We start from the raw sequence: 25808 nt of genomic DNA, 5'->3' as shown, positions 1-25808 counted from the left end.
TTACACTTTAGAAATTCAAAATGGGTAAAGTGCCATATCCTGAGGTCCCTGTTAAATTTGTATTCAGGCAAAATTCCCATTGGCTACATAAGAAATGCCCACTTCAGTTTCACTCAGTCTGGAGTGACTACACTGGGGTTACTATGGATTTATACCAGTGAAACTGAGAGCAGAATTCAGTCCATTTGTGCTTTAAACTGTATCAGCCCTCACTCCCAGGGGAACAGAACACCTGAGATTGTGATGATAGCTTTGTGACCCCACTGACACAGCAAGTCTCACCTGATGAGTGTCGCATGAAGCTGCTGTCATGATTGATGATAGGGATACTAGGCAGAGATGGCCTGTTGACCCGTTTCTTTAAGGCAATACCAACGCTGGCTCTGCATGGGTTGGTCACGTTGGGGGTAATGGAAATGATCCCATTGGTGTTAAGCAGGCCAAAACCTGTGGGGACTGAAAGAGCACTTCTAGAATGATGCACTGGATGGCTCCAGGATTGGTAATGGGTGAAGGTGCATTGGTGAAGGGGTGTCCCTTATTTAAAAGTACTACAGTGCTGTTCTTAATTACCCCTACCCTCCACCCCCAGAAATAACATGATTGAAAACTGCATTACTAGGGACAATGACTGTAAAATACAGCCGTACCTTCTACAAGGGGTGAGGGAAATTAAGCTTTCCACTTCCTCTCCTCTACTTGTTTTGGGGATGAATAGAGGATTTATGCTGCTGGGGCTGTCAGTCTAGCACTTCTCACCAGCATTAGATTCACTCCACCAAATAGTAATAATAAAAAGTAAAAGTAACCTTCTATAATGCCCTTGGGCTAAGTGCTGACTTGCAACTTTCTCTGCCGCTGCACTCTTTAGAGTTTGTGCTGCAGCACAATCAGAGCCCGTCAGATGCAATTAAATCAGAGTCAGTAAACCATGCTCTAGTACATTTTTTTAAAATGTGAACTACTTTTGTAACAGCTTCAGTGCTCCTCTAAAACATAAGCTTCTCGGGAGTGTGTGTAGGGGGTGATTTGTGTTACTGCGTAAGCAGGATCTTCCTTCATATTTTAATTAGAAACATTTCCATCAAAACTCCTCCAGATCATAACATGATTAAAAGCATTTTTGGACACAATTAGTTTGTCTTAATTATGGCAGGCTGTGCTATAATGAGAGGGATAGGTCTGATATATAAGGCAGCATTGTCTAGTGGATAGATCTTGGGGCTAGGGAGACAGGAACGCCACAGTCTGTTCCTGGCTCTGCCACTGACTCACTGTGTGGCCTTGGGCAAGTCACCTCATGCCTCAGTTTATCCATCTGCAAAAGAATAATAATAATATTCCCCCTTCCTTTGTAAAGTGCTCTGAGGTCTTGGATGAAAGGCATTACAGAAGTGCTCAGTAATATCATTGTGATTATTATTAGAAAGGAAGAATAGTCCAATAGTTAGGACACTAGCCTGGGTCTTGGGAGATCAGGGTTCAATTCCTGACCCTGCTACAGGCTTCTTATATGACCATAGGCAAGTCACTTAGTTTCTCTGTGCCTCGATCTCTCCCATATCTAAAATGGGACTAATAACTCCTTATAGGAGTGTTGTGAAAATAAATGTGTTAAAGACTGTGAAGTGCTCAAATACTACAATGATGGGGTAGGTAAGTACCTGAGACCATCATGTCTTGCTGCCTGAGCCAGCTTAGGCTGGGAGCACTACCGTAGGCGGCGAGTTATATTCCCGCATGGTGCCCGGGCACCAGCAATATTCAGAGTCTGGCTCCACCAGTATTTGGGGCCGGGTGTCCCCCCCTGCCCCACCTGCCCTTCCCCCGAGTGTTCCCCGGTCCCCCTCTTGCCTTCCTGGGGCCCCGGAGCAGAGAGTCTCTTCCCTGCATCTCCATGCTGTCTCCCTGCAGCAACTGATGCTGCAGAGTCCTAGTGCCCCCCATCCCGACTGCCAGGGCAGACTGACTCAGCCTGCCCTTCCACCTCAGACCCTTCCCTTTTCTGGCGGGACCCTCCAGCAGCACAGGGCCCCCTCTTCGTGCCCCCCCCCGCCTGCAGTCACCGCTCCTGCCCCATGCTGGGCAAGGAGGCAGCCCCATCCCTCACCCACAGTGAGGCTATAGTCAGGGGCAACAGCAGGGGAGGAGGCACACACAGCATCTCCCGGCATCCACCACAGGGGAGGCAAGGGAGATTCCTGGACCTGAGAGAGGCCCTAGGATCACATGCAGTGACAGTGGTGGGGGTGAGTGTGCTGCTGGGGGGGCGGGAAAGGGAGGCTCCTCCCCCAGAGCTCGCTGCTGCTGGCAGGGAAAGGGCTGTGGGGAGTCGTTCTCTCTGTCCCCTGTCCCAGAGCAGCCTGCCTGCACCCCAAATTCATCCCCAGCCTTGCCCCACCCCAGAGCCCACTCCCCAGCCAGAGCTTTTACCCCCCACCTCGCCCTCAACCCTCTACCCTAGCCCTGAGCCCCTCCCACACCCCAAACATCTTATTCCCAGTCCCAGCCAGAGCCTTCATCCCCCTGCACTCCAACCCTTTGCCCCAGCCCTGAGCCTAACACCCCAAACCCCCCAGCCCCAGACAGAGCCTTCATCCCCCACACTCCTCCTCTCGCCCTGAGCTCCTCCCACACCCCAAACCCCTCATTCCCAGCCTGACAGAGCCCTCACCCCCTACATCCCTACTCTTGCCCTGAGCCCCTCCCACACTCTCATCTGCAGCCACACCCCACAGCCCTCACCCCTGCACCCCCTCCCATCCCCAAACTCCCTCCCAGAGCCTGCACCCCAATCCCCTGCCCCAGCCTAGGGCCTGCACCCCAGACCTCCTCCTCCCCCACCCAAACTCCCTCCGAGAGCCTTGGGCGGGTGGGGGGGCAGAGTTTGGGCGGGGGAGGGTTCTGGGCGCCACCAAAATTTCTACAAACCTGCCACCCCTGAGCACTATGTCAGGCAAATAGTCAGCCACACTTTGGTAGAGAGGCAGTCTCCCATATATTTAGAGTGATGTCTCCAACTGACTGAGCCAGCCGTACTGACAGGCTCTGACAGGAGTTTCATCCAGCCTCCTCAGCAGTAGGGAAATTTGCAATGATGTCTAGAGGGAGGGGTAATTGGGTGGGATTTCTCCATAGAAAATCCCCGTGGAAATGATGGTTATTTCTCTCTAAAGGGATCTTCCTGCCCTGCAGCTCTGGTTATAAGAATGGAATATAGTGACCCTAATTCATGGGGCCTGACACTGCAGTGCCTCACACACTATTCATTTACACCTGTGCACAGTAGGTTTAACATGCTACCAGTTGGAGTGAGCAGAATTTTTCACTCACTTTGCACAGGTGTCAACGGCTAAACAAGATGTGAGGCAGTGGAGAACCAGGCCTATAGCCGTTAGCAGCCACTTACCTTCCTGAGGAATAGCCCCTGGGTCAACTTTCTGCAATTGCTCATGGAGCTGCAGGGACCTTTCCTTCTCTCTCTCTTTTTCCTTCTCCCTCTCGCTCCGCAAAAGCTCCATCTCTTTCATTTGCTTCTGGCGCATTTTCTCCTGAGCTGACTTGGATATTGTGACGTGGATCTGGACACAACACAAACACACCAAGGTACACAAATGATACAGAAAGCAGGAAACACTGTGGTACAATGTCACAAACACTGATATGCTTCAATATACACCTCAATAGTTTCAGAAGCAATTGCCCTCCCTGCGTATAATTAAACAGAAAAGGTACTTGGCCAGATTTACAAGCGGTGTAATTTTCATGTCTTTAAGCTACTGCGAGTGGATGGAAAGGGAGTGGGTGGGATGGTTAGGGGTCACAGGAAGGCAAGCAGCCAACAGGAAGGCGTCAGGAAAAGCAAGCTCCTCTATTTTAATTTACATCCTCGCTGGCCATTGAAGGGCTGTTGGGCCCAGCATCACCTGGAACAGGTGAGGTCAGCTACCTCTCAGCTCAGACTGATCAGCTAGAGGTCAGGTGATTATAAAAGCCAGCAAGTAGCTGAGTTGGGGTGGAGAGCTGCGAGGAGCAGGGAGATTCTGGCAGGAAATCCCTGAATAAAGAGAGAGCTATAGGAAGTAGGTTGGTTCCTGTTGCAGGCCTGGGAGCAGGGTGACTCTCAGACAAGGGGGCTGGTAGAGTGGGAACCTGCAGAGAATGGACAGGCCTCTGCATTAGAAGGGAAGGGACAATTGAGGTGCTGACTTTATGTTATCTGGAGGAAATAAAGCTGAAGCCCTGAGAAAAGGACCTCACCCGACTCTGAGGATGGTGCCACTCCTTCCTGGGCTGGGTAGACAGGCCAGTATCCTACACACCCTCTCGGTTGCTTCCGATATTACAACCCTTGCCTCCACCGTCTCAGCATGTAATTCACACTCACCAGTGGGTAACTTGCACCACCTCTGAATTCACGTCAGAAACAGAACTCATCCTACTTAACCTTATCACTATTTCCCAGACAATAATTTCTGCTTCTCCTTTGTTCAGAAAAAATACACAGCGAATGTCTGACTCTTTAACCTAATCAAACAGGGAAGAGGGTCCCTGACAGAGGAAGTTTATTATTTTTATTATTAGTTGTGATTTGTATTGCAGTCATGCCTAGGACCTCATTGTAGGAGGTACTGTACAATCACCGAAGAAAAAGGATATCCCTGCTCCAATGACCTTAGCACATACATACCCTTCCATTGCTCTCCTTCCAATCATCACCCTTTAAAAGATGAGGGCTCGATAGGGGTCCTGTCTCCTTGGCCTGGCTGAGGGAGAGGGTTGTTAATGGCAGTAAATATTCAGCAGGCTTCATGCTACCAGTCAAGCCATTTTTGGGAGCAGGCAAAATGGGTTCCAGAGTTCTGAATTCTGATAAGCCAAAGACACATACCATATATTAGTGCAGCAAGCAGCACACCAGCACCAACAGGTTGATGGGACTCTGGCTTTTTGCATCTGCTGTAGAAATTACATTTCTTGAAATACAGATCTACTGAGTGAGGGAAAATGCTCAATCTGCAGCCCCTGGGGAGCCGCTGTGATTGCTGAAGAAGGGTGAAAATAAAGATTTTCCCTGTGGAAAAAGAAACATTTTCCTATATCTTCCCAGCTATTCAGGCCTGAGTAAAGCATTCTCCTTCCCTGAGTTTACAGACTTTGTGTTCATGCGACGCTTCTACCTTCTGACACCCCATGTATTAGGTAAAAATCAATTATTCCTCCTCTCTATTGGCAAATTAAAAGCTTTTAAAGAAAAGTTTTGGGTTGTTGAAATATGAACAATAAAATAAGAATCCTGGTTGCTGCAATGAATTTCCTGCAAGTGGATTCATTATCAAAACTAGCAGCTCAGCCCCTGAAATTAGCACCTCTGTCCACACACACACATGCTCTAGGGGACTGGGTGTGAAAGTTTCCTTTAATATGTATAGCACAGGGCATCTGATGCTCAATTACTCTCCAACAGACCTGCTAAGGCTCATAGAACTAATAATTCCATGCACTGCTTCACAAATCATAAAATCATACCATAAACTAAACTAAAAAAAAAGAAGATATGTTTTAAAAATCAGGAATTTTTTTCACTGGCTGGTCAAGCCAAAGTCTTATCAACTAAAGAGATGGATTAACTTTAAAGGGCAGTTCTTCTCTGAAAAATAGTTATGTAAAAACATCACCTTCGTAACTCAGCAAATCTGCTCCCTGGTTATATTTATAGTCATAGCTGCATATCAGCAACTAAATTAAGCGTTTGCTTTTACTCCTGGCACCCCTGGAGGGCCCACACAGCTCTGGGAGAGGTAAGCTGGTTTCTATTCCTTTTCAAACATTATCAATAGAATTATTTACTAAGTTCCAGTGGTTATATCTGTGTAAATCCACTGAAGGTAATGGGGTAGCGAAGGTGTCACTCAAGGCTTAACCTAAAAATACTGGGGTTGCACACGTGTAACTGAGGCCCTAATTTAACTCGCAGAATATTCTCAGTGATGATGCATGAGAAAGAAAGAACTCAGCTTGACTCTCAATCCAAGGTTGAGTTTGCAGGGCTGGTAGTTAGGGGAACAAAACATTTTTAAGTGTCAACTGATCTCATTTGATCTGGGGTAACTGAGAGGTGACTTAATAAATGCCTTTGATAAAATAACCAATAAATGCCTCTTTTACAGATGTAATATTTAGAACTATACTTTAGGAGGTTGAAAAGTTCAGTTCAGATAAGCACTCCAGTGTGAATCCATATCTGAACCTCTTGGTCCAGTAAAACTGGGCTGGAAAGATCGCAAGAACAACCTCTGTCATGGAGTTTTGGAATTACCAGTGAAAAAATAAACAAAGTGGATCAGACTAGTATAGATCTCAAAAAAGGTTCAGTTTGGGTTCAGTTCAAGTTTAAAGTGAAGGTTCATGGGGGTAGAAGGGGCAAATGAGGGCATTTCTTATTTTGTGTGAAATGGTTCATCTCTCTCTAACCTTGAATGGCACCAACAGCCAGTGCTTAATTTGTAATGAAAGAGGTACCAGGGTTCACGCAATTAGATGCCAGGGCTCAAGCAATATTTTACCTTCATAACTGATGCAGCAAGCCCAGAGGTGCCTGGGTTATGAACTGCCAAACCTAGAGGTGCTAGAGCTCAGCATTAAGGCATAAATTAAGCACTGCTAACAGTCATATAGAGAGGCAAGTTCCCATCTAGTAAAGTGTATGAGACAAAGGAGCTGAGAAAATGCTTTCTATTTTATTTATGAGCTGTTGGGGGTGAACTTCTCAATCCCTGCCATCAAACATGTGAAGTCATCTATTGGATCCATTCACATCTGGCAAGGCCACCTCACTGCTTCCTGGGTGTCTGGACTCTGGGTTAGTTTTCTAAAGTATCTCCCTCTAATAATGAAGGATTGTGGAATGTTTTTCCAGTAAGACATTTATATAATTTCACCTATGGGTGTGTGGGGGGGAGAACTCCCTGTCTTCATTTTATGACAAAATAAATACACGCCCTGTACATACCCAGAGATTTAAGGATCTTCTCCTCAGCATTGCTGTCTGGCCTTGACCTTAAAACAATTGAGGAGAAAAGAATTTATGAGGAAATATAGAGGAAGAGAGAGCATTTTAATGGAGGAGAGGTTCCTTGTCAGAATCACCATCACAGAGCAGGAAATGTAACCCACAGGTTTCAGTTTGCTGGCAACTGCTTTACAATGGTCATTGGGTCCATCAGTTAGTAAAGCCACATGAGGGGCAAATCCTGCTCCGACTGAAAGCAGTGGGTCACCTCTTTGGATTCCAGCCTTGCGTCCCCCAATGCAGCTCAGGAGGGAGGGGCACATTAGTGACTTTCAAACATCTATATGGTCCTGGTTCCACTAGAGGTTAGGCTGGTCCTACAGCTCAAATCAGAGCAGCCACGTTTACACTAGTGTGAGAGAGAAAAGAATCAAGCTTTGTCTGTTCCAGTTTTAGATCAGATTGTGATTCAGAGATTCATGGATTCATAGATTATAAGAAGGGACCATTGTGATCATCTAGTCTGGCTTCCTGTATAACACAGGTCATAGAACTTGAATTAATTCCAGTTTGAACCAGGGTATATCTTTTTAAAAAACAACTAATCTGATTTAAAAGTTGCCAGTGACAGAGAATCCACCTGATTCTCAGTTCCACTGATGTAACTTCCCTAACTTCCCCAGAGGGAAGAATTAGGCCCTTCTGCTCTTAAAGAAATAAATAATTTATCTTCAAAATCTATTTGTGAGTAAGAACCTAATAAGCATATTATGATGCAACTAGACATGTATATACAATATCTTAGTGAAGTATATAAACTGCAATTGTAGCTTAACACTATTTATTATTATATCAAGCATAAGGCTGACAGGTAGTTTTCCCCAAGCACAGAAGCTAAACTAATAAATGGGGATAATACTTATAATGTATATTAATTTTATAATCATCCCATAGTTCCTTAATAGAATCATAGGACTGGAAGGGACCTCGAGAGGTCATCTAGTCTAGTTCCATGCATTCATAGCAGGACTAAGGCCTTGGCTACACTTACAAGTTACAACGCAATAAAGGAGCCCCGGGCGCACTAGCTCACTCCCAGTCCACACTAGCAAGGCACATAGAGCACTCTGACTCTGCGGCTACAGCGCTGCTAGTACTCCACCTCGGCGAGTGGAATAATGCTTGCTGCGCCCCCACTGGAGCACCGCGGCGCCAGTGTAGATGCCCTGGTCCTATAGTGCGCTCTGATCCACCTCCAGAAGTGATTCCAACGGTCGACTTTCCCACTCCAAACTGGTTAGCGACCGATCGGTAGCTGTCTGGAGTTGCCAGCTTCCAGATTGCAATAGCCACCCGCTTCTCCACCGTCAGGTCAGCTCTCAATCTCATGTCCTTGCACCGCAGGGTGGGGGCGAGCTCCTCACACAGTCCCATGAAAGTGGCTTTTCTGATCTGAAAGTTCTGCAGCCACTGCTCGTCATCCCAGACTTGCATGACGATGTGATCCCACCACTCATTGCTTGTTTCCTGAGCCCAAAAGCGGCATTCCACGGTGGTCAGCATGTCCGTGAATGCCACAAGCAAACTTGCGTCATATGCATTACTTGAGTTGATATCATCATTGGAGCTCTCCACTGTCACTTTGGATCATAAAGAATAACTAGACTGCCAAATGCGACATGCTGGCGAGACTCATCAGCATATTCCTCAGCAGTTCGGGCTCCATTCCCACAGACCGAAAGGTAAGACAGAGCACCCAGTACAAAAAACGTTGAAAGATGGCGCTGGGATGCGAACCGATGCATCACGGGGCATTGGGACAGGACCCAGAATGCCCTGCAGTCTACGCCCCCTTCCCACAAGCCACAGCACCAGAATGGGAAGAGGTGCTCTGTGGGATAGCTGCCCATAATGCACCGCTCCCAATGCCGCTGCAAATGTGGCCACGCCAGTGCACTTGCAGCTTCAGTGTGGACAGACTGCAGCGCTTTCCCTACTGCGCTCTCTGAAGGCAGGTTTAACTCACAGCGCTCTACATCTGCAAGTGTAGCCATGCCCTAAGTATTATCTAAACGATCCCTGACAGGTGTTTGTCTAACCTGCTCTTAAAAATCTCCAATGACAGAGATTCCACAACCTCTCTAGGCAATTTATTCCAGTGCTTAACCACCCTGACAGTTAGGAAGTTTTTCCTAATGTCCAACCTAAACCTCCCTTGCTGCAATTTAAGCCCATTGCTGCTTGTCCTATCCTCAGAGGTTAAGAAAAACATTTTTTTCTCCCTCCTTGTAACAACTTTTTATGTACTTGAAAACTGTTATCATGTCCCCTCTCAGTCTTCTCTTTTCCAGACTAAACAAACCCAATTTTTTTCAATCTTCCCTCATAGGTCATGTTTTCTAGACCTTTAATAATTTTTATTGCTCTTCTCTGGACTTCCTACAATTTGTCCACATCTTCTCTGAAATGTGGCGCCCAGAAGTGGACACAATATTCCAGTTGAAGCCTAATCAGCACGGAGTAGAGCGGAAGAATTACTTCCCATGTCTTGCTTACAATACTCCTGTTAATACAACCCAGAATGATGTTCGTTTTTTTTGCAACAATGTTACATTGCTGACTCATATTTAGCTTGTGGTCCACTATGACCCCCAGATCCCTTTCCACAGTACTACCTCCTTGGCAGTCATTTCCCATTTTCTATGTGTGCAACAGATTGTTTCTTCCTAAGTGGAATATTTTGCATTTGTCCATATTGAATTTCATCCTATTTAGTTCAGACCATTTCTCCAGTTTGTCCAGATCATTTTGAAGTATAATCCTATCCTACAAAGCACTTGCAACCCCTCCCAGCTTGCAAACTTGATAAGTGTACTCTCTATGCCATTATCTAAATCATTGATGAAGATATTGAACAGAACTGGACCTAGAACTGATCCCTGGGGGACCCCACTCATTATGCCCTTCCAGCATGACTATAAACCACTGATATCTACTTTCTGGGAACTGTTTTCCAGTCAGTTATGCACCCACCTTATAGTAGCTCCATCTAGGTTTCATTTCCCTAGTTTGTTTTGAGAAGGTCACGACAGTATCAAAAGCTTTATTAAAGTCAAGATGTACCACATCTACCGCTTCCCCCCATCCACAAGGCTTGTTACCCAGTCAAAGAAAGCTATCAGGTTGGTTTGACACAATTTGTTCTTGAAAAATCCATGCTGTTACTTATCACCTTATTATCTTCTAGATGTTTGCAAATTGGTTGCATTATTATTTGCTCCATTATCTTTCCAGTTACAGAAGTTAAGCTGACTGTTTTGTAATTCCCCGGGTTGTCCTTATTTCCCTTTTTATAGATTGGCACTATATTTGCCCTTTTCAAGTCTTCTGGAATCTCCCCACTCTTCCATGACTTTTCAAAGATAATCACTAATGGCTCAGATATCTCCTCTGTCAGCTCCTTGAGTATTCTAGGATGCATTTCATCAGGCCCTGGTGACTTGAAGACATTTAACTCTTTTTTGAGTTTCAGATCATTGAAGATCTCCTGGTTAAGCCAAGATGGTCTCTTGCCATACTTCCTATCTTTCCCACGCAGTGGGATAGTTTGCTCTTGTGCCCCTAATAATGTCTCTTTGAAAAACTGCCAACTGTCTTCAATTGTTTTTCCCCTTAGACTTGCTTCCCATTGGATCTTACCTACCAACTCCCTGAGTTTGCTAAAGTTTGCCTTCTTGAAATCCATTGTCTTTATTTTGCTGTTCTCCCTCCTACCATTCTTTAAAATCATGAACTCTACCATTTCATGATCACTTTCACCCAAGCTGCCTTCTACTTTCAAAATTTCAAAATCAGTTCCTCCCTATTTGTCAAAATCAAATCTAGAACAATCTCTCCCCAGTAGATTTCTCCACCTTCTGAAATAAAAAAATGTCTCCAATAAAATTCCAAGAACTTGTTGAATAATCTGTGCCCTGTTGTGTTATTTTCCCAACAGATGTCTTGGTAGTTGAAGTCCCTCATTTACCACCAAGTCCTGTGCTTTGGATGATTTTGCTTGTTGCTTTAAAAAAGCCTCATCCACCTCTTCTTCCTGGTTAAGTGTCTGTAGTAGACCCCTACTATGACATCACGCTTGGTTTTTACCTCTTTTATCCTTACCCAGAGACTTTCAACAAGTCTGTCTCCTATTTCCATCTCAACCTCAGTCCAAGTGTATAAATTTTTAATATATAAAGCAATACCTCCTCCCTGTTTTCCCTGCCTGTCCTTCCTGAGCAAGCTGTACCCTTCTATACCAATACTACTTGTCTTTCACCTAAGAGCTCAAAGCATTTTACAAATATTAGTTATTTAAGCCTCACAATCTCCTGAGAAGTTGGTAAGTATCTGGGCTCTCATTTTGTGATGGGAAGACCAAGGCACAGAAGGGATTAAGGCCTATATTTATAGAAATGGCTTCTAACTTTGGTAACTAGATACCCAGTTGACAATATGTGCACCAGCAAATTGTCGCAGAAACAAGTATTTGCAGATGCAAAATTCTGTCCTCACAATGAGGGGCCAGACTCAGGTCCAGCTGAAGCGTGGGTCTTAAATGATTTGCCCAAAATTACATAGTGAGTCATTCTGCAGTACACTTGTAACCGTGCTGGTCCCAGGATAGTAGAGAGACAAGATGGGTGACATAATATCTTTTATTGGACCAACTTCTGTTGGTCAAAAAGACAAGCTTTCAAGCTACAAAGAACTCTTCTTCAGGTATAGTGAGTCAGTGGCAGTCAGGAATAGACATAAGAACATGAGAATGGCCACACTGGGTCAGACCAAAGGTCCATCTAGCCCAGTATCCTGTCTTCTGACAGTGGCCAATGCCAGGTGTCTCAGAGGGAATGAACAGAACAGGTAATCAAGTGATCCATCCCGTCACCCATTCCCAGTTTCTGGCAAACAGAGGCTAGGGACACAATCTCTGCTCATCCTGGCTGATAGCCATTGATGGACAAATCTTCCATGAACTTATCTAGTTCCTTTTTGAACCCTGTTATAGTCTTAGCCTTCACAACATCCTCTGGCAAGGAGTTCCATAGGTTGACTGTGCGTTATGTGAAAAAATACTTCCTTTTGTTTGTTTTAAACCTGCTGCCTATCATTTGGTGATCCCTAGTTCTTGTGTTATGAGAAGGAATAAATAACACTTCCATATTTACTTTCTCCACACCAGTCATGATTTTATAGACCTTTTTCATATCCCTCCTTAGTCGTCTCTTTTCCAAGCTGAAAAGTCCCAGTCTTATTAATCTCTCCTCATACAGAAGCCATTCCATACCCCTAATCATTTTTGTTGCTCTTTTCTGAACCTTTTCCAATTCCAATATATCTTTTTTGAGATGGTGCAGTATCTGCACGTGACCACATCTGCATGCACTCAGGAGTCCTGGTTCCTACTCCTAAACCGTAACCACTAGAACATACTCCCATATATCTGGAGTGATTTTGGTTCATATCAGACATACAATCTACAGTATACACATAACTAGTGTATACTAGTATACAAATATCTTGGAGTGTCGACTGTGACAAATAAACAAACTACTTAGATGAGATCTGTAGGATGAGGCTACACTGGAAGGGAAGAAGATGCCAGGAAGACGTTTACCTTATCTCAGCAGTCTCCTGTATAGTGAGAGCAGCCTGGTCCAATTGCTGAGAGCTTGGAAGAGGCATTGGAGAATTGCCAGAGTCTCCATCAGGTGGTCTCACTGATTTGGGAATAGGTGGAATCAAAGCAGAACCTAATGACTTCCTCATCTTCTCATCATTGCAATGCAAGTACTGCCGGGAAGTCTGGAATTGGAAGAGTTCAGGCCCCACAGGGTTAAAGTTCAAACTGAAACAAGTAACTTTCACCTTAACTTTACAAAACAGTTCAATCCAGCTCAGTGATTATGCAGAGGCAGGTGAGGTTTAGAAGGGAAGGCTGGTCACATGGGTTAGCACAGGCAGGAATTCATTCTGTTAGGCAACAAAGTGGAAGATCTCTGCAGAGATAAAGGGAGTATATCTGGAGGTCTAACAGCCAGCATTCCACTCTAACCACAAAAGAAAGTGCACCTTCTTCCATGCACTGTGTAGTGGACTAGCACTGTCAAACTCTCCTCTCTCACACTCCATTGAAACCTCAGTCGAGAGGAAGAAGCTATCTGAGGGAGGGAGAATTGATGGCACCCCTATGCTCCCGAGCTGGGAAAGGGGAAATGAAGGGAAAGCAGTAAGAAAGGGGCCAGTGCCCCACTCTGCCTCCCATCTATCTAAGTATTTTTATCGTGCTCATCACTGCAGAAGCTGTGCACCCTCTGCCTATCTTTCCTCCTTCCCGCCATCTCCCTGCTTTGCCAGTGTAGTTTCTGGGAAGCTGTTGCTCTTTCAGACTTTCTGATTGTACTGGGATGAGTTTGGATTGCAATCCCATGGCTGTACCTAAACCACCTACCATACACCAGTGAACTCCAGCCAATTTTCTACTGCTTATTTCACATTCTGTCCAAATATACTTCTCTAAAGTCCATTTTTTCCTGTTATTGCCCTTTCTACAGACCCTCATCAGCCTTTCAGCCCTGACATTAATGTGATCACTGGATCCTAGGTGTGCTCCAATTTCCATCTAATTTATCATATCTGGCTCATTGTCAGTTATCAACTCCAGTAGAGCCACCTACCTTGCTGACAGTGCAATGTGTTGTGTATGAAACCATCCTGTACTATCTCCATAACAACAAACATTTCTATTGGAATGGGTCCCCTTCTGGGTCATCGATATTGTGACTGGGAGAGTGGAGGAATGGAGAACAAACATTGATCCTTTCTTAGTTCTCCCATTATCTTCTTCACTGTCAATTGGCCAAATTAATTCCTGATGAAAATCCAGTGAAGCCAGTAGAATTATGGTAGGCCTGGATCTGGCCCAGTATCTAGATAACTGAAATCCAATGCACTAGCCTTTTGATAGGCTTCCTTTGTTTGCAAAAGTATTTTCTAATCACCTTCCTTCTCCTGTGTAGTGAGGTCTAATAGCTGTAACTCCTGTCACCCTTGCAGAGTCAACAAAGTTAATGGAAAGGGTGCAGTATTCTATCCCTTTTAGGGTATCCTTAGTAGAATTGTTTGCAAAGTTCCAGTCAGTTACCCCTGCGCAAATCTACGCAAGGCAATGCGGCTGTACCGGGGCTACTGAGGATCTCACTTGAATTCTAGAAACTTTATTAGAGTTGATGATGGACTTTTGGATTCCAGGTTGAGTTTGCAGGGCAGGCAGCTACAGCAAACACCTTCATAGTACCTTTGATATGAAAATCATTGAGACACGATTGCATCTTTTGCTCTTTACACAATATTAACCATAAGGAACCACACAAGCACAGTTGGGTCACAAATGCCCATGTTTACTAACTATACTGAAACATGCAAGGCCTTACTACATACATATGGTGCCTCTGACTGGTTTCTGGTGGCTTCTCCTCAAAACACAGAACATGATGAGCACTATTTAAAAAGATACAACCCAATTCCTATACAGTACAGACACTAAACCCATAGTACCTCCATGATTCCATCTTTAGAGAGTAACTTTTCATAGTACAACCACACTTCAGATAGGATCCTAGACTTTACCCATGTCAGAGAAATCTCTTAGAGCTCTGCCAGGCACTAAAACTTCAGAGGAACCATATTTGGTTTGGTTCAGTTTTCTTATTCAATGCCCATTTACCTCTTGGGAAGTTGGAGTCAGCTCAGTGTGGGTCTCACCACGGCTCCAGCTGATCATGCCATTCTCCAAGGTCTTCTGCTCACTTTCATCTGTGCCATTGGCTTCTGGGGAGGTAGGGATGCTTTGAATGGGAGGCATGGGCTTGGAAGTTAGCAGCAGCCTTTGAGAGGCAGATCTGGAAACAGCTGGCTTCAGGGCAACCTCCTTGGGGCCACTGGAGTCAAGCAAGCCTGAAAATAAAAAAAAATAGCACTAGGTATACTACCTTTTAGATCCAAGATAACAGAGATCTGACTCCAAATCAGGTGACTTTCTTCAAAACGTGTGGTTAACCGAATGGTGAGAATTGTGTTCCCATGGACACATGTTAACATAGAGAGGCTACAGCCATCTGCAGTTGAGTGGGCCAGTCACATCCATCCAATTCCATAGAAATACCTCAGATAACATGATGGTTTTCTATGCTCCTATTTACTATTTGAAAACTGACATCTGGATTCACATGGATTAAGAAAACAAACTTTTAAACCCCTGTGAAAGAAAGATTAAAGCAGGTAAAGGAAGGGGGGAAAGGAAATATAGACAAGATGAAAATATAAACCAAGCAAAAGTAGTGGCTCCAGATAGTTAAAGCTCTATTACAGCAATCAGTAACATAAACAAGGATGAACATTTGTCATTTTTTCTCCACAGGAAAGGAAGGTCTCCTCATTTTTGTCCTTCAAGAATGTTTTGATGCTAGCATCCACATACAGATCCCAACACTCTGGGTGAAACCTGGACATTGCTGGCAATTGAACTGAGTATTTGTCAGTGTCACATGCTAATCCCTCTATTCTTGGAAGGGTTTCATTTCATCAGAGATAGCAGATAGGCACCCAGCTTTACCTCTGTGTGATGCAAATAAGCCCTCAGAGATCCTCCTCTTCTTGAGCTTGTCCTTGATCTGAGCAGTTTCCATGGCCGCACTGCTCACCTCCAGTTCTTTGGGATCCTGTTTCAAGGTGGGGCTGTCCAAGCCCTCTAGAGAGGAAATGGCTCTGGGATAAGGTGGGCCCCCATCTCCACTCCACAAGCATGACTGTTTTTTCATCTGGACTTTCAGTACAGACTGAAGAGAGGCTGCAGGCCAATTTAAAAGCAAGAGTCAAGTAAGTCAACCTCACTCATCAAGAATCCATCAGTCAATTTGAGACATTTATTTTATTCTAATTTTTAGAGATCAATTTAATTTTATTTTCATTTTGGATCAAAATACTATGACCCTAGTGCTTGTTAAGAGTGCTGCATTGACTGGCCAGGAAAGTGAAGCTGAGGGTCCCACCTCTAGTAATGAGAAGGGAGCATCATCTCAGTCTTTGGCCTCTCTGCTGGGACTGCCCTCAAGGATCCCAGTGGCGGTGGTTTTTATTCAAAGGAATATGGACCATATTGGCAGTTAGAAACAGTCCTCAGATGGTCACATGCAGTTTTCAGCTGAGTTCTATTAGCAAGAGGACAAAGCCCAGCTACTAATCAGTGACCTTCAGATCTACTTAATGGCGGAAATTCTACCAGAGGAAGGGGGTGATCAGCACTTTACCAACAGCATTCTCTGACTTGCAACTAGTTCCTGGACTCATCACTCATGGCAAATGAAAAACAAAAGGGTAGATCTAGACACCAGGCTCAGAGAGTGCCTCCCCTTCCAGGCAGCCAGGCTTGCAGCCTCATGTTTCTATGTGGCCTAGGCCACAGGTCAGTCATTCTGTCCCCATCCTCACCTTCATCTGCTGTCGTCCATCTGCTTCCATACAGCTGCAAGTTTGAATCGATGCTTCCTCCTCGCAGCGATCTGTATCTGGGTTTGACTTTGGGGACACTCCCACAATACACCGCAACAGGGGCTCGGTACTTAGCTTTAAATTAAGAACAGTACAAATAATCCAAGTGTGTGTGGTGCTTGAAAAGAAGGGGGGAAAAATAACAGCTGTCCCCTTTCACAGATTACACATCAGATAGTGTGGGCTAAACCCTGCATTCCTGGCTCAGGCAAAAACTTCATTGACTGCAGCCTCTCTAATCTAACACTCATCACTGGGATATCTGACTGCCTTGCAAAATTACATAATTCCTTGTTAGTGATCTACCCTGTATTTCCTCTCCTCTCCTGGCTAAGGTTACTGAACCTCAAAGAGGTCAAGCTTTTGCAAAACTCAAACCATCTGGAAGGTTCACAAAACTAGATCAAAAATCCTTCTTTCCTTGTAATTCAAATCCAGGCTTCTTTCCTCCAAGAGAGACTCAATTAAAAAAAAAAAAGTAAAAGCACAACGTCAATTAATAATGTCTGTGTTTCTAGCTAGAGGGGGCCTGTGATCCAGATTAGAAGTCCCCAAAGCTCACCTAACACATATGGGTATCCTATCTACCAAATGCAGACTTATTTCTTGATTCAAATGTCCTCCTTTGCCCCTCTGCTCCAACTGCACCCTATATTTTCATTGGATTTTGTTCTCCTTTCTCCTCTCTGTTCCTTCTCCTACAGAGAATCCTAAAAACTACACAAACCCGTAATGCTTGAGTTAAACTTTCTAATCTATGATGCTCATGCAGATTCAAAATTAGGCAAGGCAATTTTTCTCCTTCCTCATCCAGGCCAGCATCCCGTACCTTTGCACATCAAAGACAGACCATAAACTCTTGCTGAATGCAAAATGGTAGCCACGCTTGCCAAGCATAGTCACCACCCCCTGATATCGAGCTCACTGTACAGTGTTTTGAACACAGCACTCGCACACACGCTGCCGGTCCTAGAGCATGATAGCATTACTCGGCACAGACACAAGACTCTGTGGTTAATTTCCTCTGGGTAACAAGTGAGTGGGTGGGATTGCCGCAAGCCCCAGTTGTGTAGGGTTACCATATGTCCGGTTTTTCCCGGACATGTCCGGCTTTTCAGCAATCAAACCCCTGTCCGGGGGGAATTGCCAAAAAGCCGACCATGTCCAGGAAAATGCCAGCCGGGCACTTCCCCTCCCGCAGCTGCTCTGCTCCTCCCCTGACTCTTCGGCTCTGTTCGGGCAGCCCCCGTGCCTCCGGACCCCAGCTGCCGGCCGGGCACTTCCCCTCCCGGGCTCCGGCGGCACAGGATCCGGAGGCATGGGGGCTGCCCGAAGCCGGTAGCGCTTGGGCAGCCCAGCTCTTAAACAGAGCCGAAGAGTCAGGGGAGGAGCAGAGCCTCCGGCCGCGGCGGTTCTGCTCCTCCCCGACTCTTCGGCTCTGTTTAAGAGCCGAGCGCTACGGGCTTTGGGCAGCCCCCATGCCTCCGGACCCTGCACCGCCAGAGCCTGGGAGGGGAAGTGCCCGGCCGGGGGCGCAGGGTCAGAGGCATGGGGGCTGCCCGAAGCCGGTAGCGCTCGGGCAGCCCGGCTCTTAAACAGAGCCGAAGAGTCAGGGGAGGAGCAGAGCCTCCGGCCGTGGCGGCTCTGCTCCTCCCCGACTCTTCGGTTCTATTTAAGAGGCGAGCGCTACGGGCTTTGGGCAGCCCCCATGCCTCCGGACCCTGCACCGCCGGAGCCCGGGAGGGGAAGTGCCCGGCTGGGGGCGCAGGGTCCGGAGGCAAGGGGGCTGCCCGAAGCCCAAGCGCTACCGGCTTCACGGTTTGCTGGGCAGCCTCCAGACCCTGCGCCCCCGGCTGGGCGCAGCCCCTCCCGGGCTCCAGCTGTGCTGGGGAAGCGTCGGCCGGGGGCGCAGGGTCTGGGGGCTGCCCGGCAAACCGTGAAGCCGGTAGCGCTCGGGCAGCCCTTTCCGCGTGGCTGGGAGTGGGAGGGGCGGAGTTAGGGCGGGGAAGGGGCGGAGTTGGGGCGGGGAAGGGGGTGGGAAATGGGTGGGGCCAAGACCCCGTGGAGGGTCCTCTTTTTTTATTTGTTAAGTATGGTAACCCTACAGTTGTGGTGCTGCAAAAGGCAGAGTACTAGCGTCTAATCCAGTCCTTTACCTGCTGTGAAATCATCATGTGTTGCCATGTGTCTGGGCAGAAGGGCTCTTTTCAGTTCAGAGGCTACTTGCTGTTTTGCTTTTCACTCGACCTGCTGCTGCTGGTGGTACCTTCTCTTTATAATGTCCAGAGGCCTGCATGGAAATACAGCCGCATTAACATGGATGACAAACTGTCTTTCCCTCACATTTCCCTGTCTAATGGGGTTCTTGCCTGGAACATATCAGAAAACTGGTGAAGTCAAGGGAGAGCTTAAAAAGCACTTGCAGAGTAGCTCAATGCCAAATTCAAACTGAACAATCTCTACCTGTTGCAAACCCGGCAATTTTATGTAGCCTTGCTCCAATCTGTTTCCTTATTTTTTGGTCCCTATCACTTCAGTAATTCAGAGCATTTAATGCTTCTAAACAGAGGGTAGCCAGCACACAGGTGGGAGTATAATTCCTCCAGCAGCCATTCTCCCCAAAGCTGTGCAGGCAAGGGGAGCACAGAGGCAGGGAGCTGTCTCTGAAAGGGTTGCCACTGAAGCATCCAGACAGCAGACTGTGTAGCAGAAACTACATTTTCAAACTCTTGATGGTAAAGGGGCAAATTTATGCCTGGTGTAACTCCATTGTAGAGTTACACTAGGAAGGGCTGTGACCCACCGTAAGGAGGGACAGAAGGGGAAGAGTGGCAGATTTTCTTTTCTTTTTCTTTAATTCAACTGAATTTGAACATTAGTGAAAGGTGCCTGATTAACAGCTGAAGGCCGGAGTCCTCTGTATATCCACAGCCTAGTTAAAGCAACATCAGTGCGAGCTGCCCGTATCCTGCCCTCCCCCACCAATCTGCTTCAATCCTGATCTGTCTCTGGGGTGAGAGGGTAGATCAGCCTTGTTGGCCCATTTGTGCTGAACGTTGCAGCTAGATTTTAAACCAGAAGCTGAATTCTTCTGAATCCGTCAACCCTTACTACAGCAGACAGAAAAACAGACCAACACACACTTGGTGCCACCCAACATTTGCTGCACCACTGGTATTTGTAATATTTACTTCGGCGTAGGAAATAGCATGGTGAAGCCAAACACCACTGCACTGTCCATGTTGATTTTTAGTGGTGACCTCTGTGTGCACATGCACCAAAACCATACTCACACTCTAGACACACACACTTACCAATACATACACACACTTCCCAGGGGCTAATGCGCCTTGGGGCCAATATTATAGTGCTCAAAGCCTAGCAGGGTAAAGGGTAGTTTGTGTAGAAGCAGGAAGAGTGCTGTAAAGGATGTACTTTCCAATTTTATTTAGCCTTGCTCCAGTCTGTTTCCTTACTTATTTGGTCCCTATCACTTCAGTAATCCAGACAGTACTCTACTGTTTATAACTGCCTCTTCTTTGGACATTTTGGCCAATATATTGCAGTGTGAAATAAAGATAAATTGGCCTAAATTTTATCCACTGAAGTTGATGATAAAACTCCCATTGACTTCAATAGGAGCAGAATTTCTCCAATGTCGAATGCTTTTGAAAATTTCATCCTTAGATGCTAAAAAAAAAAGCATGGAGAAAAGATCTTTGCTCACAGTAAGCTGACTGCAGCAAGGAGCCAGAGAAATGGATTCATTAAAAGGACTAAATGCATATAGCTTGGTTGAACTCTGACTAAAGGAGGAGTGTGCGGAATAGCCAAAGTAATTTATTTATTAACATATTCTTTCAATTAGAAAACATAGCACAAATAATGCCTGTACATGAGGTCTAGGAGCCCTACCATCAATTAAATTTGCAATCAATTAAAATAGCACCCTGCAGCCCAATACAATAGAAAATGAACAGACCAGCCAATAAACACAGGAGCAAAGGCCCTGCCCCTCTCCACCCATAGCCCCAGACACTGGGCTCTCTCTAGGTGCACTATTGAAGCATTTGTGTACACTAGAAAAAGTGCTTGAGGTTAAATCAGAGTTAGCAAACATGTTTAACTAACTCTGTCTTAACCTCGACCACTTTTCCCATTCTAGACAAACCCAAATGGATGGCTTTTGCAGCTTGCCCATAAGATCAAAGAATTCAGGCTATTTTGGGGCAACGTGTGTAAGGAATGAGAGCAATCATTTCTAGTGGTGCAAAGGGTATAAAATTAGGGGTTGGGGGGGGGGGGGGGGGGGAATGGAACATAAGAAAATGTAGGGTGAATATGAGAGAAATGTCCCAAGGGTAAGTTCTGCTAGACTGTAATTATCTCCCAAAGGAAGTAGAAGATGCCCCATAGCTTGAGGTATTTAAAAATGGGACCAAAAAATACCCTGGAAAGGAGTGTGGTCCGGGCTTGTATACCCAACTCTGCCACTGCCTGTTGTGTAACCTTGGCCCAGTCACTTAATCTCTCTGTGCCCCAGTTTACCAGTATGCAAGACTGGTTCAGTAAATGCAAACCACTTTGTTAGTGTAATGTGAAGGTTACACAGGCAATGTACAATTACACAGATCCACCTCTCCCCTTCAGAGTGAAGGTGAAGTTAGGTAATTGCCACAGAAGCCAGGGTAACCCAGAGCGGTAGCTATGGTGAGACTCTCCTGCTGCCTTGCAGCCTTTAGGAAGGGCTGGGGGAGTAGGATTCTGTCCTTACCTGTCCAATGTGAAAAAAATCTCCCACACGCCAAATCCATTCAAACTGGGCTCATTGCAGGGACCAGGATTTGGGCCTCTGATATTATAAAACCAATCCCAGCAGGATGAAGGAAATGAACACAGAAAGGAACTTCATGGCATTCTCCATCGCACACAAGTCACAACCAGCAACAGCACTGGGACGCCACGATGTGAAAACAATAATGCTAAAAAAACAACCTTTTCCAAAGAGATAAGGGAAATTCAGCTGCATTTGAACAGTTCTGGGCCCTGCTAACATTTGGACAAACAGGAATTTATACTCCTTTCTAATTATGTACTGGGTCAAGCTAAAAGAAGTTCATCCTCCTGGGATTCTCGTTTCCTTGGGATGATTAGCAGCCAGGAAATGAAAATGGAAATGTTTTTGTTATTGTTATTAATTTTTATTTAAATCTCTCTCAGTCCACCAGCCATTTCTGTGATGGTTTCTCAGTGTTGCAAGCCTACAGGATTAGTTTGTAAAATAGACTTGACTTTTAACCTCCCTATAAAGCTCTCTATGAACTGGAATTGGCTTGAATTGGGCCCCACAGGTTAATGGCCGTAGGATTAGGCTAGCTCTGAGGAGCTGATGAAAACTCAGCTGCTGACATTCCCCTGCCATGGAAGCCCATCTTAAACAGAATAATGCAGCTGTAGCAATGTAATGTACACAGTCACAACTTTGGCTGACAACAAACCAACAGGGGCAGATGACAAAGGTTCTCAAGCCTAGTTGCTGTTGCTAAATCAGGGCAAATTCACAGCTACCGGCCAGCCACTGATTTAGCTGTATGGGGGCAAACACCAAGGGAACACAAGCAAACCCACAATTTGAAGCTTACTCTGGATTCAAGCAGGGATAAGCAAAAAGCATTCCTTAGCTACACTGCAGAGTTGAACCAGTGCAGCTGCTTCAGTGGCTGGCCATCGATTGCTGGAAACAGGGCCAACTCCCTATGTAGACAAGGCAAAAGAAAGAAGGGAAGAAAGATCTCTGAGCTGCTAGTTTCACCATTTTTTTCTTCTTGCTAATCATGCATGAGCAGCTTGTGTTTTTCTCAAACTCATTCACCCTTCAAGTTTATCTGCAGAATCATTTCTGCCCACGGACTTTGTCATTGTTTGTAAGCAGATCATTGCAAGTTGTCAATATCTGAGCAGCTTTGATTAGATGCACAGAATACATGACATGTTCCTGTTCCCTGGCTGGATGAGCACTACCCTTAAGATAATGTTTCTAGAATGAATTCTTGAGTTTACATGTTTGAAATCTGCTCTCCACAGATATAAAATTCCCTGTTTGCAGGAGTTTTTCTGCTAGCAAACTTGTTTGCTGGAATATCCACAGAACACAAGCACAGCAAGAAGCACAAGCAAAGAAAATGCAATTTCAAATGTAACAGGCTTTCTTGCAGTTCTGGTACCACAGTTACATGCCCAGAAGGGGTCCCGAGGAGTTCTTTCAGCCCGAGAGACTAAAGAGCGCAGTACCCCCATCGAAAGACATTGCACAAAAGACTCCTTGCAAGGGCTGCGCTCACTTCAGCAGAACTGTTTGCTCATCCCTGAAACAAGAGTGATTGCAAGCAGGAGTTCGTTCAGGGCAGCAAATGAAGAGTTAGGAGCAAACTGGTTTGAAAGCCAAACCTTGTCAGCTACTTCAGTGGTAACCAAACATCAGTTAGAACAGTACTGACTGCCAGCCCTAATGAGGTGTGATGTTGAACACCAGAGCTATTTGAGTATTGTACACAATGTATTCATAACACATACTGTAACTGTCTCCACTAAGAGCTGTGGCCAAGTACATTCATTTCTCAAAGGTGGCTGACAGATTGTTCTGCAACCTTTTGTGACTGCAAGAAACAAAGAGGCAACAGAGACAAGCACACAGATTACGTTTTACCATTTCTTGCCTTAGGGCCTGATCCAAGCCCCATTGAGATCAATGGAAAGCCTCTCAGAGACATCAGTGGGCTTTGGATTGGGCCCCTAAATTGTAGTTTCTTATACATTGTGAGCTGTTTCTGGGAGGGAAAGTGCCCTTATCCTGACTGGGGCCTCTGGCTGCTACTCTACTATAAACGTTAAATAATAATACAAAACAATAGTGCAGCCACAATGGAAGGTGTTCTAGAAATATCTGCACAAATAGACAATGAGCATGTGAAATCTTGCGCGGGTTGGGTCGCTTCCAGGCCAAAAAGTGACAAGGTTAAATTTGGTTTTCAAGGACTCAGACAATGGTTGAGTGCAGAAGGAGAGCCTCCATGGGTATGTACCCAAGTGTAAGGGAACGGATTGCAGTGTGAAAGAAAGAGCAGGGTCAGTATGATACACTTTGCTGGTATGTGCCAAACCAACACCCCATGCCTGAAGACCCCATGGGCCAGGTTGTGCGGCCTGCTCAGCTCCCCTTGTGCAAAGGGGACAAAGATTGTCCATAACTCCCTAGCTGGGGATTCCCCTGGCATGGAAAAGTGGTGCAAGTGAGAGCATCAGCACCAATCTCTTAGGGAACACTGCTGCTTGGGCCCACCCCATCAACCGCTACTCACGCAAAACACCCATTGATCTGAAGAGAATGTGTCCTTTTCCACATCCTTTTGCCTGAAACCATTTTGTTGTAGTGCTAGTATCAAGTACTTTAACACATATACTTTCACATGTACTTTTCCCTGGCGGGTGGAATCACACACTCTGCTCTGTGCCTCTTTCCTGAAAGTTAAGCCATTTCTGTATGCTGGGCCAGAATCTGATTTCAGTTATACTCATAGAATCATAGAAATGTAGGACAGGAAGGGACCTCAATAGCTCATCTAGTCCAGTCCCCTGCACTGAGGCAGGCCTAAGTACTATCTAGACTATCACTGACAGGTGTTTGTCTAACCTGTTCTTAAAAAATCTCCAGTGATGGAGATTTCACCACCTCCCTAGGCAATTTATTCCAGTGCTTAACCACCCTTCTAGTTAGGAAGTTTTTCCTATTGTCTAACCTAAATCTCCCTTGCTGCAATTTAAGCCCATTACTTTTTTGTCCTAAGGAGAACAATTTATCATTATCCTCTTTATAACACCCTTTTATGTACTTGAAGACTGTTATCAGGTCCCCTCTCAGTCTTCTCTTCTCCAGACTAAACAAACCCAATTTTTTCAATCTTGCCTTGCAGTTCATGTTTTCTAGAACTTTAATATTCTTTGTTGCTCTCCTCTGGACTCTCTCAAATTTATCCACATCTTTCCTGAAGTGTGGTGCCCAGAACTGGATATTTGTGACGTTATTAGTGCTGAGTAGAGTGGAAAAATTATTTCTCGTGTCTTGCTTATAACACTCCTACTAATACATCCCAGAATGATGTTTGTTTGTTTTTAAACAATAATACATTGTTGACCCATATTTAGTTTGTGAGCCACTAAAACCCCCAGATCCTTTTCTGCAATACTTCTTCCTAGGAAGTCAGTTTCCATTTTTATTTATGCAATTGCTTATTCCTCTTTAAGTGTAGTACTTTGCATTTGTCCTTAATGAATTTCATCCTATTTAATTCAGACCATTTCTCCGGTTTGTTAAGATCATTTTGAATTTTAATCCTGTCCTCCAAAGCACTTGCAACCCCTCCCAGCTTGGTATCGTCCACAAACTTTATGAGCGTATTCTTTATGCCATTATCCAAATCATTTATGAAGATATTTAATAGAACTGGACACAGGACAGATCCCTGTGGCATCCCACTCAATATGCCTTTCCAGTTTGATTGTGAACCATTGATAACTACACTCTGAGTATGGTTTTCCAGCCAGTTGTGCACCCACTTTATAGTAGGTTCAACTAGGCTATATTTCTCTAGTTTGCTTATGAGATAGTCACGTGAGATAATATCAAAAGCCTTACTAAAGTCAAAATACATGACATCTCCTGGTTCCCCTTCATCCACAAGGCTTGTTACCCTGTCAAAGAAGGATATTTGTTTGGTTTGATATGATTTATTCTTGACAACTCCATATTTATTGTTACTTATTATCTGATTATCTTCTAGGTGCTTACAAATTGATTGTTTGATTACTTGCTCCATTATCTTTCTGGGCACCAAAGTTAAGCTGACTGGTCTATAATTCCCTGGGTTGTCCTTATTCCCCTTTTTATAGATAGGTAGGTACTACATTTACCCTTTTCCAGTCCTCAGTTATCTCTCCCATCCTTCATGAGTTCTCAGAGAATCGCTAATATTGGCTCAGAGATCTCGGCAGACAGTCCCTTAAGTATTCTAGGATGTATTTCCTCAAGCTCTGCTGACTCATGTAAATCCAAGATAACTCCAAGTGACTTCCCAAGGCTTTCTCTCCTAAACAATAATCAAGTGTGGGAAATCCCCATGATCTGAAGAGATTTCATTCAGTTAGAAAG

General features: G+C 45.2%; 1 protein-coding gene across 2 annotated transcripts in view; it reads right to left on the bottom strand.

Moving 5' to 3' along the window:
- TOGARAM2 (TOG array regulator of axonemal microtubules 2) overlaps positions 1-25808 on the bottom strand; it is an 89603-nt gene that overhangs the window by 25031 nt on the left and 38764 nt on the right. For both annotated transcript variants that reach the window (XM_065589309.1, XM_065589310.1), the window contains exons 2-10: positions 18760-18893; positions 16544-16678; positions 15669-15902; positions 14781-15010; positions 12672-12859; positions 7013-7059; positions 4691-4869; positions 3410-3581; positions 283-456 (exon numbers count right to left, since the gene is read on the bottom strand). In XM_065589309.1, the coding sequence (XP_065445381.1) occupies positions 283-456; positions 3410-3581; positions 4691-4869; positions 7013-7059; positions 12672-12859; positions 14781-15010; positions 15669-15902; positions 16544-16678; positions 18760-18787 (1387 nt within the window). In that variant the 5' untranslated portion in view covers positions 18788-18893. The remainder of the gene's footprint in view (positions 1-282; positions 457-3409; positions 3582-4690; positions 4870-7012; positions 7060-12671; positions 12860-14780; positions 15011-15668; positions 15903-16543; positions 16679-18759; positions 18894-25808) is intronic.

The sequence above is a fragment of the Chrysemys picta genome, chromosome 3 (genome assembly GCF_011386835.1).
Source record: "Chrysemys picta bellii isolate R12L10 chromosome 3, ASM1138683v2, whole genome shotgun sequence".
In the NCBI taxonomy this organism is placed as follows: domain Eukaryota; kingdom Metazoa; phylum Chordata; order Testudines; family Emydidae; genus Chrysemys; species Chrysemys picta.
The sequence above is the reverse complement of the archived record's forward strand: the minus strand, read 5'-3'. Positions and strand labels throughout refer to the sequence as shown.